General features: G+C 37.3%; 1 protein-coding gene across 8 annotated transcripts in view; it reads right to left on the bottom strand.

The window, feature by feature from the left end:
• Window positions 1-15,251, bottom strand: part of NSD1 (nuclear receptor binding SET domain protein 1) — a 146,892-nt gene that overhangs the window by 59,392 nt on the left and 72,249 nt on the right. For all 8 annotated transcript variants that reach the window (XM_060635131.3, XM_060635136.3, XM_060635137.3 and 5 more), the window contains 2 exons: window positions 13,358-13,530; window positions 8,485-11,056 (listed from right to left, as the gene is read on the bottom strand). In XM_060635131.3, the coding sequence (XP_060491114.1) occupies window positions 8,485-11,056; window positions 13,358-13,530 (2,745 nt within the window). The remainder of the gene's footprint in view (window positions 1-8,484; window positions 11,057-13,357; window positions 13,531-15,251) is intronic.

Genomic DNA, 15,251 nt, shown 5'->3' with positions numbered 1-15,251 from the left:
TGACTTTGGCTCAGGTCAGGTTCTTGCAGTTCTTGAGTTCTAGCCCCAGTCAGTCTCTGTGCTGACAGCTCAGAGTCTGGAGCCTACATCAGATTCTTTGTCTCCCTCTCTTTCTGCTCCTCCCCCATTCGTGCTCTGTCTCTCCCTCTCAAAACATAAACGTTTAAAAAAAAAAAAAAAAAAAAAAAAAAAGACCACCAGGGTGCCTGAGTGGATCAGTTAAGCATCCAACTTTGGGTCAGGTCATGATATTGCAGTTCATGGGTTTGAGCCCTGCACTGGGCTCTCTGCTATCAGCACAGTGGCCACTTTGGATCCTCCGTCTACTCCCCTTCTCTCTGCCTGTCCCTTGCTCTCTCTTCAATTAACTAAAAATAAAAATAAAAATAAAAATAAAAAAAGAATTAATGCCAAAATTTCTCAAACTCTTCCAAAACACTGAGGAGAGAGTATTTCCAAATTCATTTTATGAAGTAAGCATTACTCTAATGCCAAAGCCAGATAAATATACTTAAAAATTAAAAAAAGAAAAATTTAACCAATATTCCTTATGAACATTGCTGCAAAAATTCTCACAAACATTAGCAAACTGAATTCAACAGAGCACACTGAAAGGATTACACACCATGACCAAGTGGGATTCACCCCTGGGATAGAAGGATGGTTCAACATATTTTAAAAAAAAGTAATAAAGACATTAACAAAATGAAAATCACATGACCATCTCAACTGATGCAGAAAAGGCTTGACAAAATCTAACACCTTTTCTTCTTTTTTTTTTTTAAAGTAAGCTCTAGGCCGAACATGGGGCTTGAACTCATGACCTTGAGCAAGTCGGACACTCCTCCCAATACTTGTTCCTTAGAAAAACATTCAACAAACTAGGTAGTCACATATGTAAATCCGTGTGGGGGCTGTGTGTGTGTGAGAGAGAGAGAGAAAATAGCATATATTTCATATATGAAAATACCATAACATGATATTCTATCATAGAAACTGAAAGCTTTTTCTCTAAGATCAGGAACAAGGCTAGGATGACCACTCTTGCCACTTCTACTTAACACAATACTGAAGTCCAAACAAGAGCAACTAGGCAAAAATTAGAAATAAAAAACATCCAAATTGATAAGAAAACAGTAAAATGGTCTCTGTTCACAGGTGACATGATCTTACATGAAGAAAATACTAAAGATTCCACCAAAAAATAAAAAAAATTACCGGTTAAAAATAAACAATTGCATAAAGGTGCAGTATACAAAAATCAACTTTTAAAATCAGTTGCATTTCTATACACTAATAATGAACAATTCAAAAAGCAAATTAAGAAATCAATCCCATTTACAATAGCATGAAATAGAATAAAATATTTATGAATAAATTTAACCAAGGACATGAAAAACGTATACACAGATGATTACAAACACTGCTGAAATTAAAGACAAATGGAAAGATTCCCACATTCATGAACTGGGAGATTTAATATTGTCAAAATGTTCATACTAGCCAAGAGTGATCTTCAGACTAACTGCAATTGCTACCAAAACCCCAAAGGCATTTTTTGCAAAAATAGAAAATAAAATCCGAAAATGCACATGGAATCTTAAAGGACCCCATAATAGGCAACAATTTTGGAAAAGAACAAACACATCCTGTTTTCTAAATATATTACAAAGCTACATTACAATATGATATTCCCATAAAGACAGACATATAGATGACTGGAACAGAAAGGAGAGCACAGAAATAAACCCTTAGGTGTAAAGTCAAATTCTTTTTGGCCAGTATATTAAGACTACACAACAAGGAAAGGATAGTCTCATCAATAAATGGTGCTGGGAGGGGCGCCTGGGTGGCTCAGTTGGTTAAGCGTCCGACTGCGGCTCAGGTCATGATCTCACGGTTCGTGAGTTCGAGCCCCGCGTCGGGCTCTGTGCTGACAGCTCAGAGCCTGGAACCTGTTTCAGATTCTGTGTCTCCCTCTCTCTCTCTGACCCTCCCCCATTCATGCTCTGTCTCTCTCTGTCTCAAAAGTACATAAACGTTAAAAAAAACTTTTTAAAATAAATACATAAATAAATGGTGCTGGGAAAAGTGGATATTCACATGCAAAAAAGAAAGATGGATCTTTATCATGCACTACATACAAAAATTAACTCAAAATTATATCAAAAACCTAAATCTAAGATCTGAAACTATGAAACTCCAGAAGAAAAGGAAATAGATTCAATTCATAAATGAAATGAGCAATTTTTTCTTTGATAGGACATCAAAAGCACAAACAACAAAACCAAAAACAGACAAATTTGACTACATGAAACTTTTTTCTACAATTTTCTGCACAGCAAAGGAAACAACTAACACAATGGAAATACAACCTACAAAATGAAAGGAAATATTTGCAAACCATATATCAAATAAGGGGTGGTCACCCAGATTAAACAAATCAGTTAACAAAAGAACAACCCAACTCAAAAATGGGCAATGGACTTGGAGAGACATTTCTTCAAAGATATACAAATAGCCAATAAGCATATGAAAAGATGCTCAGTATCACTAATCATCAAGGAGATGCAAATCAAAACTATGAGACATCAACTTACCCCTGTTAGGATGGCCACCATTAAAAAATAAGTAACAAGTACTGAGGATGTGAGGAAATTGGGACACTAGTGCACTGTGCACTGTTGGTAGGATTATAATATGGTACAGCCACTATGGAAAACAGTATAGTTTCCTTAAAATATTAAAAATAGAATTCTATGATCCGTTCCAATTCTGGCATGTATTTAAAAGAATTGAAAATGTGATCTCAAATAGATATGTATTTGCACATCCATGTTCAATGAAGCCTTATTCATGACAGTCAAGTTATGGAAGAACTTAAATGTCCAATCTCAAATGTCCACTGATAGATGAATAGATTAAAAAAATACATGTTATGTACATACAATGAACTATTATTCAGCCTCAATAAAGATGGGAATCACGTCATGTGCTAGATTATGAATGAATCTTGAGGACATTATGCTAAGTGAAATAATCCAATCTCAAAAAGACAAATACTACATGATTCCATTTATAGGAGGTATCTAAAGTAATCCAACTCCTAAAAACAGAAAGAGAATAGTGGTTGCCAGGGGATGGGGGAAAAAGGGGAAAAACGGGGAGTTGCTGTTCAAGGAGTATAGCTTCAGACATGAAAATGAAAAAGTTCTAGAGATCTGTTGTACAACAATGTGCATACACTTAATACTGTAATGTATATATGGCACTTGTTCAAAAGTTAAATCTATGTATTTTTTACAATAATAATAACCCATTACTACATTCTAACCAAAAGAACCAAACACCAAAGTACCACATATTGTATGATTCTATTGACATGAAATGCACAGAAGAAACAATGGCCTTGAATGATAACTGGATCAGATGAACTTGACAGATATATTCAGAACTTTTCATCCAAAAACAGCAGAATATACATTCTTCTCAAGTGCACATGGAACATTCTCCAAGACACAGGTATAAATGTCTATGCACAAAATTCAGGAACACCCTAATATATAAAACAATCACAAACATAAACAATCTTATTGGTAATAATGTGGTACTTGCAGGGGACTTTAATACTCCACTTACAACAATGGATAGATCATCTAGACAGAAAATCAGTAAAGAAACAATGGCCCTAAATGATACACTGGGCCAGATGGACTTGACAGATATATTTAGTATTTTCTTCCTAAAGCATCAGAATACACATTCTTCTCCAGTGCACATGGAACATTCTCCAAGATACAACACATACTGGGTCACAAAGCAGCCCTCAATAAATATAAAAGAATTAAGATCATACCATGCATATTTTCAGATCACAATGCCATGAAACTTGAAATCAACCACAAGAAAAAATTTGGAAAGCCTCCAAATGCATGGAGGTTAAAGAACATCCTACTAAAGAATGAAGGGTCAAACAGGCAATTAAAGAAGAAATTTAAAAATGTATGGAAGCAAATGAAAATGAAAACACAACAGTCCAAACACTTTGGGATGCAGCAAAGGCAGTCCTAAGGGGAAAATACATTGCAATCCAGGACTATCTCAAGAAACAAGAAAAATCCCAAATACAAAACCTAATCGCACACTTAAAGGAAATAGAACAGCAAAGAAACCCCAAAGCCAGCAGGAGAGAAATAATAAAGATTACAGCAGAAATAAACAATACAGAATCAAAAAACAAAACAACCACACACACACACACACACACACACACACACACAAAAACAAACAGTAGAACAGATCAATGAATCTAAGAGCTGGTTTTTTGAAAAAAATAAACAAAACTGATAAACTCCTAGTCAGACTACTCAAAAAGACAACCCAAATAAATAAAATCACGAATAAAAGAGGAGAGATCACAACCAACACCACAGACATACAATCATTAGAAAATACTATGAAAAATTATATGCCAACAAACTGGACAACCTGGAAGAAATGGACAACTTCCTAGATACGCACATACTACCAAAACTCAAACAGGAAGAAAAAGAAACTCTGAACAGACCAGTAACCAGTGAAGAAATTGAATCAGTTATCAAGAATCTCCCAACAAATAAGAGTCCTGGGCCAGATGCCTTCCCAGGGGAATTCTACCAGACATTTATTTTTTTTTTTAATTTTTTAACGTTTATTTATTTTTGAGACAGAGAGAGACAGAGCATGAATGGGGGAGGGTCAGAGAGAGAGGGAGACACAGAATCTGAAACAGGCTCCAAGCTCTCAGCTGTCAGCACAGAGCCCAACACGGGGCTCGAACTCATGGACTGCGAGACCATGACCTGAGCCAAAGTCGGACGCTTAACTGACTAAGCCACCCAGGCGCCTCTCTACCAGACATTTAAAGCAGAGTTAATACCTATCCTTCTCAAGCTGTTCCAAAAAACAGAACTGGAAGGAACACTTCCGGAGTCATTCTATGGAGCTAGCATTACCTTGATTCCCAAAGCAGAGACCCCACTAAAAAGGAGAATTGCAGGCCAATATCCCTGACAAACATGGATGCAAAAATTCTCAACAAGATATTAGCAGACCAAATTCAACAGTATATTAAAAGAATTATTCACCATGATTAAGTGGGATTCATTCCTGGGCTGCAGAGCTGTTTCAATATTTGCAAGTCAATCAATGTGATACATCACATTAATAGAAGAAACAATAAGAACCATATGATCCTGTCAATATATGCAGAAAAAGCCATTTGACAAAATGGCTTTTTCTTAATAAAAACCTTCAAGAAGTCAGGATAGAAGGAACATACCTTAACATCATAAAAGCCATATATGAAAAGCCCACAGCTAATCTCATCCTCAACGGGGAGGAACTGAGAGCTTTGCCCCTGAGGTCAGGAACACGACAGGATGTCCACTCTCACCACTGTTGTTTAACATAGTGTTGGAAGTCCTAGACTTAGCAATCAGACAACAAAATGAAATAGGGCATCCAAATTGGCAAAGAAAAAGTCTAACTTTCACTTTTTGCAGATGACAGGATACTCTACATGGAAAACCCGAAAGACTCCACCAAAAAGCTGCTAGAACTGACACATGAATTCAGCAAAGTCACAGGATACAAAAATCACTGTACAGAAATTGGTTGCATTTCTATACACCAACAATCAAGCAAAAGAAAGAGAAATCAAGAAACCGATCCCATTTACAATTGCACCAAAACCATAAAATACCTAGGAATAAACCTAACCAAAGATAAAAAATCTGTATGCTGAAAACTATAGAAAACTTATGAAAGAAATTGAAAGACACAAAGAAATAGAAAAACATTCCATGGTTCATGGATTGGAAGAACAAATATTGTTAAAATCTCAATACTACCCAATGCAATCTACACATTCAATGCAATCCCAAACAAAATTGCACCGGCATTCTTCTCAAAGCTAGAACAAACAATCCTAAAATTTATATGGAACCACAAAAGACCCTGAGAAGACAAAGTAATGTTGAAAAAGAAAATCAAAGCAGGAGGTATCATTATCCTGGACTTTAGCCTCTACTACAAAGCTGTAATCATCAAGAAAGTATGGTATTGGCACAAAACCAAACACATATACCAATGGAATAGAATAGAGAACCCAGAATTGGACCTACAAATGTTATGGCCAACTAATGACAAAGCAGGAAAGAGTATCCAGTGGAAAAAAGACAGTCTCTTTAGCAAATGGTGCTGGGAGAACTGGACAGCAACATGCAGAAGAATGAAACCGGACCACTTTCTAAAAGCATACACAAAATAAACTTAAAATGGATGAAAGACCTAAACGTGAGACAGGAAACCATCAAAACCCTAGAGGAGAAAACAGGCAACAACCTCTTTGACCTCAGTCACAGGAACTTCCTACTCAACACGTCTCTGATGGCAAGGGAAATAAAAGCAAAAATGAATTACTGGGACCTCATCAAGATAAAAAGCTTCTGCAAAGGAAACAATCAAGAAAACTAAAAGGCAACTGACGGAATGGGAGAAGACATTTGCAAATGACATATCAGATAAAGGGTTAGCATCCAAAATCTATAAAGAACTTATCAAACTCAGCACCTGAAAAACATAATTCAGTGAAGAAATGGGCTGAAGACATGGACAGACACTTTTCCAAAGAAGACATCCAGATGGCTAACAGACACATGAAAAGAAGTTCAACATCGCTCACCATCAGAGAAATACAAATCAAAACCACACTGAGATACCACCTCACACTGGTAGAGTGGCTAAAATGAACAACTCAGGAAACAACAGATGTTAGCGAGGATGTAGAGAAAGGGGAACCCTCTTGCACTGTTGGTGGGAATGCAAACTGGTGCAGCTGCTCTGGAAAACAGTGTGGAGTTTCCTCAAAAATTAAAAATAGAACTACCCTACGACCCAGCAATAGCACTACTAGGAATTTATCCAAAGGACACAGGAGTGCTGACTCATAGGGATACTCGTACCCCGATTTTATACCAGCACTTTCAACAATAGCCAAATCATGGAAAGAGCCCAAATGTCCATCAACTGATGAATGGATAAAGAAGATATGGTTTATACATACAATGGAATACTATTTGACAATAAGAAAGAATGAAATCCTGCCATTTGCAACAACATGGATGGAACTGGAGAGTATTACGTAAAATGAAATCAGTCAGAGAAAGACAGGTATCATATGTTTTCACTCATATGTGGAACTTAAGAAACTTAACAGAAGACCGAAGGGAAGGGGGAAAAATAGTTTCAAACAGAGAGGGAGGCAAACCCATGAGACTCTTAAATACAGAGAACAAATTGAGGGTTGATGAGGGGACAGGGGAGAGGGGAAAATGGGTGATGGGCATTGAAGAGGGCACTTGCTGAGATGAGCACTGGGTGTTGTACGTAAACGATGAATCACCGGAATGTACTCCCGAAACCAAGAGCACAATTTATACACTGTATATTAGCTAACTTGACAAATTATATTACAAAAATAAAAATAAAAAAATAACAGCCAGCATCAAAGTTTAAAAAAAAAAAAAGAAATGTACAGAACAGGCAAATCTACAGATTGGGGAGAAATGAAAGGAAATTAATAAAGGGTACAGTATTTCTTTCTGGGTGATACAAATATTCCAAAACTGATTGTATTGACAACTGCACAAGTCTGTGAATATACTAAAAACCCCTGAAGTAAACTTTAAAAAGATGGGATATCTCAAGGTATGTGAATTATATCTCAATAAAACTGTCAGAATCTACTGTGATAAAACAACTTTGAGAATTTTATGTTTAAGGATAGTCAGTGTTATCTTCAATAACTATAGTGTATAATATTGCATATTAATATCTTAAAAGACCATTTTTCTTCTGCTAAGGTTAAGATACCCTAGTACTTCAGTTTTCTTGTTGTTCTCAAATCTCATTACAGAAGGGAAGTTAAGACATCTTAAGGCCTTTGAGTAAGTACTACAGAATACTTTCTTTTTCCTAAAAGCACATGTCCCCTTCTGTCTACATAATATGTAGTAGACCTTCCTTAAATTGTAGTAAAGAAAGCCTATCATTCAATAAAATGTGTTCACTTTCTCTAAACTAACAACTATGTTTAAATTTTAGGCTCAGAGCCTCTCAATTACCTAAAATGCCAGACTGAGTCTCCAAAAGTTCATAGATTTAAAAAGACAGGAAATGTCTTTTTAAAGACATTTCTTTAGTCTAAAAGCAAAAGTAAAAAAAAAGAAAAAAAAAGAGCTCTGGTAATACATAATTTCTGAAAGTATATGGAAACCTGGTCGTAAAAATTCAGGACCTTCTACAAAAAGCCCTCCCTTCACTTCACATGATAAGTCTTTCTTCCCAATCTACCCTTCCTCCTTTCATCAAAACAAACCACCCTCAGGAGGGTAACATTACCACCACTTCCTCTAGCCCTTTATCATACTCATGAATCCTTACCTGGTTCAGGGAGCTCAGGCTGGGGAGTCAAACTGGGAATTCCTGGCTCTTTTTCCATTTCCTCAATGCTGGCACTGGATTTATCACAAACATTCAACCGTGGCCCAACTGAATCTAAGCAGCTAGCATGATTTGGATCTGCCAGGGCATCTTCTAGTATGTTTGTCGAAGTAGGGGGTCTATGCTCTGGGAACTCATCCCCCTTCTTTACAGGGTCAGCTGGAAGCAAAACCCCAAAGGCACCCTCAGAGTTTTCTTTCTCCCTAAATCTGTTAGTGCGCTTACGAGGTTTAGTGCGCCTTTGGTTTAAACGCTGCCACCGCTTTTTAGGCACCGCTTGATTTACACCATTGGGTTCATCATTCTCACTGTTCACTTCAGTATCCAACTCTGGGCCTTTTCTGTTTTCAAAAGAGGGGCCTTTTTCAGGAATTTTATCAGGGTTAGACTGGTTGACTTTGTCATCAAAATTAACACTGGAAAAATGGGCACTGTCTTCACTTGTTAAATGACCCATTAACTGAAGGGGTTCTTCTTTACCAGGGTCTTCTAGTCCACCTCTTGAGCAGCCATTCTCTGAACCCCCACTTGGTCTGTCTCCCTGCAGTGCAGTCTCAAGAGTCATAGCTGGAAGTCGGTTCAGTTTTCTTTTGCGCTCTGTCTTTAAGGCTTTACGGTTTAATGTGTTCTTTCCCATCTGGGATGAAAAACTATCTCGCAATTTAGATGAAGGTTTTGATCGCCCACAGTTGCGCCTAGTAACACAGTTTGAACGACTTTTACCAGAAGCAGGGAGGTCTCTTCTGTCAGACACTAAGCTGGGGACAGATACAGACAACTCTCCAGACAGTGCAGGGTCACCCCCGCTAGGGCTAGGACGGACTGGGTTCTGAGTGCCATCTCCATTTTTTTCCGAATTGTGAGTGGAGCTTCCTGAAACCAAGGCCTTAGAAGCAGCTACAGGACTACTGGTAGAACAGTCCCCAAGACCAGGACTCCGATAGGAAACCAAGTTTTGAGCAGTCATTAAGCGTTGCTCCTTGGTCTTACTATCATGCATATCTTTCAACATCATTAATAATGTACTGAATTTGTAGTCTGGTTCAATAGGTATATGATTCTGACCAGAGGCAGGAGAAAAGAGTAATGGTTTTGATGGCTTTGATGTTCCAGAGTCACTGACATCTTCACTTAAGGATCTATAAGAGAGTTCCTTCAACTCTGACAGAACGTGTTTCACCACTGCTGTTTCTATGTCATTTGAATCCCTGGTTTTCTCATGCATGTTGCTCAGTAGTTTTAGCCCATCCACTTTCCCACTTTTGGAAATGCTGGCCAAAGGAGAGCCTTTAGTATCAGAAGAGCAGCATTTCAAACTGCAGTCCTCATTTGTAACTGGAGATTCCACTACAACTGGATTTTCTTTATGTTTGCACTTTATACTTCGGATCTTGGGCTGTTTGCTTTTTGAATGTAACAGAGCTTGACTTGTAGCCCCACCTTTTATTAGGGAATTCTCACTGGAAATGCTTGATGGTGTGTTGAATTTTGGAGAGAAACCATCATTTCTAAACTCTGATTGGGGTTTGCGGATAAGAGTAGACACTTTAAGATCAGAGAGATTAACCTGAGATGTCTCAGTTCCAGGCTCTCCTGTCTTAGTACAATCCATTAAGTGGTCTGTATGTGAATTAGTAATGAGGGACTTCTGCTTTGCTTTTACCTTAGTGTTTGTGGCAGGATACCTAGTATACTTTACCTTTTCATTTTTCTGCACAGATAAAATGTTCTCTGTTCTATCAAAAGCATCTGTAATTTCAAGGACACTGTTATCAGATTCTGAACTATGATCTATGGGATCCAGATCACTGCTTCCATCATCAGAAGTGGTACAGATACTAATGGAATCACTGCGCTTTTCTTCATCACCTGCTCCAATATAACAGAGCTGTACTTTCGAACTACACACCAAACCTCTTTGGAGTTTTTTCTTTTCCCCAGAATGTTTAGAGATCAAGGCACCCTCAGACAAGCCCAGTAAAGAGTCACAATTTGAAGTCTCAAATTCTTTCTTTGCAGTGTTTTTTGCACAAGAAGAAAACAGGAAATTTCCTGGGGCAGTGCTGGACCCTGTGAGGCTGTTTGCTATCCTGGAAAGTTCATTAGAGGCCTGCTTATCAGATACATCCCCAGAAATAAAGTTTAGGCCAAGGTTCTCTGGAATCTTTCCCCTTCGTTCTTCCTTATGTGCTTCAAATTGTATGTGGCCCTTTTTCATACTAGTCCTTTTTGGATTATCAGAACTCTTTCTGGCTCGAGACTTAGCACAAGGCTTTTCCTTCTCATCTGCAGAATGTTCTGAGTCAAAAGCCAGAGATTTCAAGCAGCCATTAAGTAACAGGTCATGTTCTGATTCAGGATCATTTGTACAGTCCTCAAATGGCATGTCCTCCTCACTGTCCAACTTGATTGAACTGGTGACACATCTTCGGTTCTTCGACCCTTTGGGAACATCATACTGTTCAGCAAGACCAACACTGGCTTCCCATTTACTCAAAATTTTCTGAGGAACCTTAAATTTAAAGGAGAAAAAGATTATAACTTATCAAAAAAAATGCGAAAGGGAACAGGGAGATTATCAGTGAAGACCTCTCAAATAAGCTTTTTCAAGCCTTATAATTTCTTCAAGGCACTTTTTGAAAAAAAAAATTTTTAATATTCATTTATGTATTTCGAGAGAGAAAGCAAGCAGGGGAAGGGCAAAGAGAGGGAGAGAGAGAGAATCACAAGCAGGGTCTGCGCTGCCAGTGCAGAGCCCAATGCAGGACTCAAACCCACAAACAGTGGGATCATATCTGACCCCAAATCAAGAGTCGGATGCTTAACCGACTGAGCCACCCAGGTGAATCAAGACACTTTTATGGTACTAGCCAGGTGGTTAGCACCCACTGCTCACCCAAAGCCTAACAAATGGGGGGACTCCTCAAAACTACTTCTACCATTAAGATCTATCGTTAGAGGAAAGATTAATCCTATACACCCTCCACTCTCCCATAAAATAAAGAATAAAATAGTGGATCATTAACCAGGATTGCATTACTCATGCACATGACATTACTAAATCAAGGAATAATCAGACTCTTCCTACCTACCCCTCCACACTTTAAAATAAGGATTTATTTTCTTCCTGACTTATGAAGGTCAAGCACTTGCTCAGTTGTATAAAAGAAAAAGAAAAAGGCTAAAGAAGATGAACACGGAAAAATGAAGAAAGGTGAAATGAGGTCAGATCTACCCTAGGAACCCTAAATTTGAACTTCTGGTTATCACTATAAGCCCTTTTATTTCTGGTGATGTATCTGATTGTTCTACACATGTTACATAAAATCTGAATTATAACCAAGCAGTCTCCTAGGCTTAATCATGTAGCCCAGAGACAACAAAAACCTTGGGTATTACAGATGTTCCTTTCTTGATTCCTCACAACATGGAGACACTGATGCTCCATGCGATACACCTATTTTTTCAAACATTTACTTACCTCCTTGGCTTTATACAAGAGACATTAGGCAAGGTTCCAGTTATCAGCTAACTATACTTTAATACTTGTAAAAGGGGTGTTTCACTGAGCATGTAAAAATTCAAGTCACTGGATAGGTAGCCTCCTCTTATAAAGCAATGAGCTGACCATCTAATTTATTTTACACTCAAGTACACATTCATTAATTCTCATGACTGTGATAAGAATTAATCAACTTTCCAAAACCTGAAAGCCCTAGTGAACTATTTCACCTTCTAGGACTGACAATAAAGGAATAATAAAAGAAATAAACCAAATTTTATTCAGCCAACGTTAACACAAATCATCAAGCAAATGGAAAAAAACAATGCTCTTTATTAAAATATTACTGGGGAGTGGGGGGGGGGGGGCGCGGTGAGGGGGGACCCTGGGTAGCTCAAGTCAGTTAAGCATCGGACTTTGGCTAAGGTCATGATCTCATGGCTTGTGGGTTCGAGCCCCACAGTGGGCTCTCTACTGTCAGCACAGTGCCCGCTTCAGTTCCTCTGTCTCCCTCTCTCTATGCTCCTCCCCTGCTTGCACTCTCCCTCTCTCGAAAATAAACAAACATTAAAAAATTAAAAAAAAAGAAAACTGATTATGAAAATGCAACCTTAAGTGTCAACAACCACATACAAAAAACAAAAAACAGCATATGCAACACCATGGATGGAGCTAGAGTGTAACGCTAAGTGAAATAAGTCAGAGAGACAAATCCCCTAAGATTTCACTCATGTGGAATTTAAGAAACAAAAGAGCAAAGGGGTAAAAAGAGAGAGACAAAAAGAAACAGACTCTTTAAACTATAGAGAACAAACTGATGGTTACCAAAAGGGAGGTGAGCTGGGGGATGGATGAAATAGGTGATAGGGATTGAGGAGTACCAGGTGACTAAACAAAAACAAATAAACCCAAGACAACAAAGAAAAATGTTTGCAGCTTTACATTTCTCATTTTAAAGAGAAATAATTAATCCAGAGAGTGAGAAGTAGAGTATTTCATCTCAATGACCATGTTCTTCTTACAAAAGATAGGACCAAAGAAGACTGGTCATGTTATTTTATACTGTCACATCTAAGTGACATGGTAACAGTTATCTGAAATCCTTTCTCAAAAAAATCAAGTATGAATATTTGGAAGGCTAGCCCTATTTCATGCCTGCAAAAATTACTGCTTTCAGCTATTTTCTCACAAATATCCAATTACCAAAGGAAAGAACTTATATTTCAAAATATAATACTTCTTCCTTGCCTTCTCCCTGCCCACCACAAAAAAGACAGTTTGAGAGGCTTTTTTTTTTTTTTTTTTTTTTACCTTATGCCTATATCCTTTTTCTTTCTGCTTTCCTCTTCTCCTAAGAACAGGTAGCTCTTCAAATTGATGTCTGCCTTCAAACATGACGATTGCTTTTCCAGCCACCCAGGCTCTCTCTGAAGGGTCCCCAAAAGCCTCCACGTAGTACTGTCGATAGGGCCTCCGGTTTGAAACTAGATAAAGATAAGAACCAGTGTCATTACTTTAAAAAGATGACTGTTCATCATCAAGAGAAGCGCCATGCAATTATTGCCAAAGAAATCTCTATTTTAAAAAAAGAAGAAGAAAAAGTGTTAGAAAACCTATACAACAATCAACTCTAAGATAGGTCAGAAAGAAGGAAAATTTTAAATATTTCAATTCACGTGACAAGAAAATGCCCAAGAGTTTCTGAAAGAACTTCAATAGTTTGGTCAGCTGATATACTATATATTCCAAACCTGTGAGAGATCGATTAGTTGTTAATCATAGAACAAATTAATATAGGAACCAAGTTCCCACTACCAACAATCTATAAAAGTCTTATACCCTTGTTACCAGAAAATACAAAGGGCATTTAATAAGACTCAGCACCAGAAATAAAATAATTAGTAAGAACTAACCACCAAACAAACTTTAAAACACTTTGCTAAAATATAATGGAGGGGGAAAAAAATTCTTCAACACTATGCCACATATGATATGCTAACATTTATGGAATGGATACTCTTGACCAGGCACTCATTTACACTAGGTACTTTGCATAGAGTCTTAGTCCTCACAACAACCAACTCTAAGAAATAAGTAGTACAATCCCCATTTTATAGACACAGTAAGTAAATAACTTCAGAGAAGGCAAATTCAGAGTGAAACACTGGCTTTACAGAGAAAGCAGAACTTGATACTTCAAAATACTGAAATTAAAAAGAAAAAAAAAGCCCAAGAGCAATAAAAATAAAAATATATCCAGTTATTCTAGTTTCTAGTTTATTCTAGTTTCTTAGTTGTCCAAAATTCTAAGCATACAATTAACAACAACAAAAATACAGATCTTGTTCAGAAAAGATTATAAGCAAATTTACCTAGTATATGTATCTTCCATCCATACTTAGCATTTTGGCATTTTTCATAGCAGTAAAAAATCTCACAAAAGAAATATACCAGGACTATACAAGGTATAATGATTTGTCTCTTTTTAGACAAGGAAATCATCTAATATACAAATTCATTTATACAGGAACTCACAACTAATTCCCTTAACCATTTTTTAAAACACAAAAAATACAAACATCTCTTTCAATAAAAAATAAGGAAAAGCCTACTTCCTTCAGAATAGAGAAGGAAGGAAGGAAGGAAGGAAGGAAGGAAGGAAAGGAAAGGAAAAGAAAGAACAAACAGAGGGAGAAGGAGCGAGAAGAGAAGAAGAAAGGAAAAACAAAAAGAGAAGAAAAGGAAAAAGGAAAGAAGAAAGAAAGGGAGAGGAAATTTATAAACTGAACTTTAGAACAAAACTAAGGTCTCCATAGTAACTGGAAGAGCCAAAATGTCAAGTAAATTTCAATGGCAACTTTTTTATAAATGCTAATTTCAAAGCTACATAACCAAAGAATGAAGAGTATCTATGAGCTCTCATAAACTTTAGTTGCAATGCCTGCGTTTCTATAAAAATACAGCTTAATAAAAAAATTACATGGTCAAATTTTGTTTTTTAGTCCATTTCAAAAACAATTCTATGAAAAAAGTTAAACTCCTTACAGTCTCTACCTGCTAAATTAAATCCTTTGAATAGAAACCACCTATAAAGGGGGATTAAAATTGGTAAGATATAGGGGTGCCTGGGTGGCTCAGCTGGTTAAGCTCAGCCCCACATTCATGAGTTCATGGGTTCGAGCCCCACATCGGGCTCTGTGCTGAC

The sequence above is a fragment of the Panthera onca genome, chromosome A1 (genome assembly GCF_046562875.1).
Source record: "Panthera onca isolate mPanOnc1 chromosome A1, mPanOnc1 haplotype 2, whole genome shotgun sequence".
Classification (NCBI taxonomy): Eukaryota; Metazoa; Chordata; class Mammalia; order Carnivora; family Felidae; genus Panthera; species Panthera onca.
Note: the sequence above shows the minus strand (reverse complement) of the source record. Positions and strands in the feature narration are given on the sequence as shown.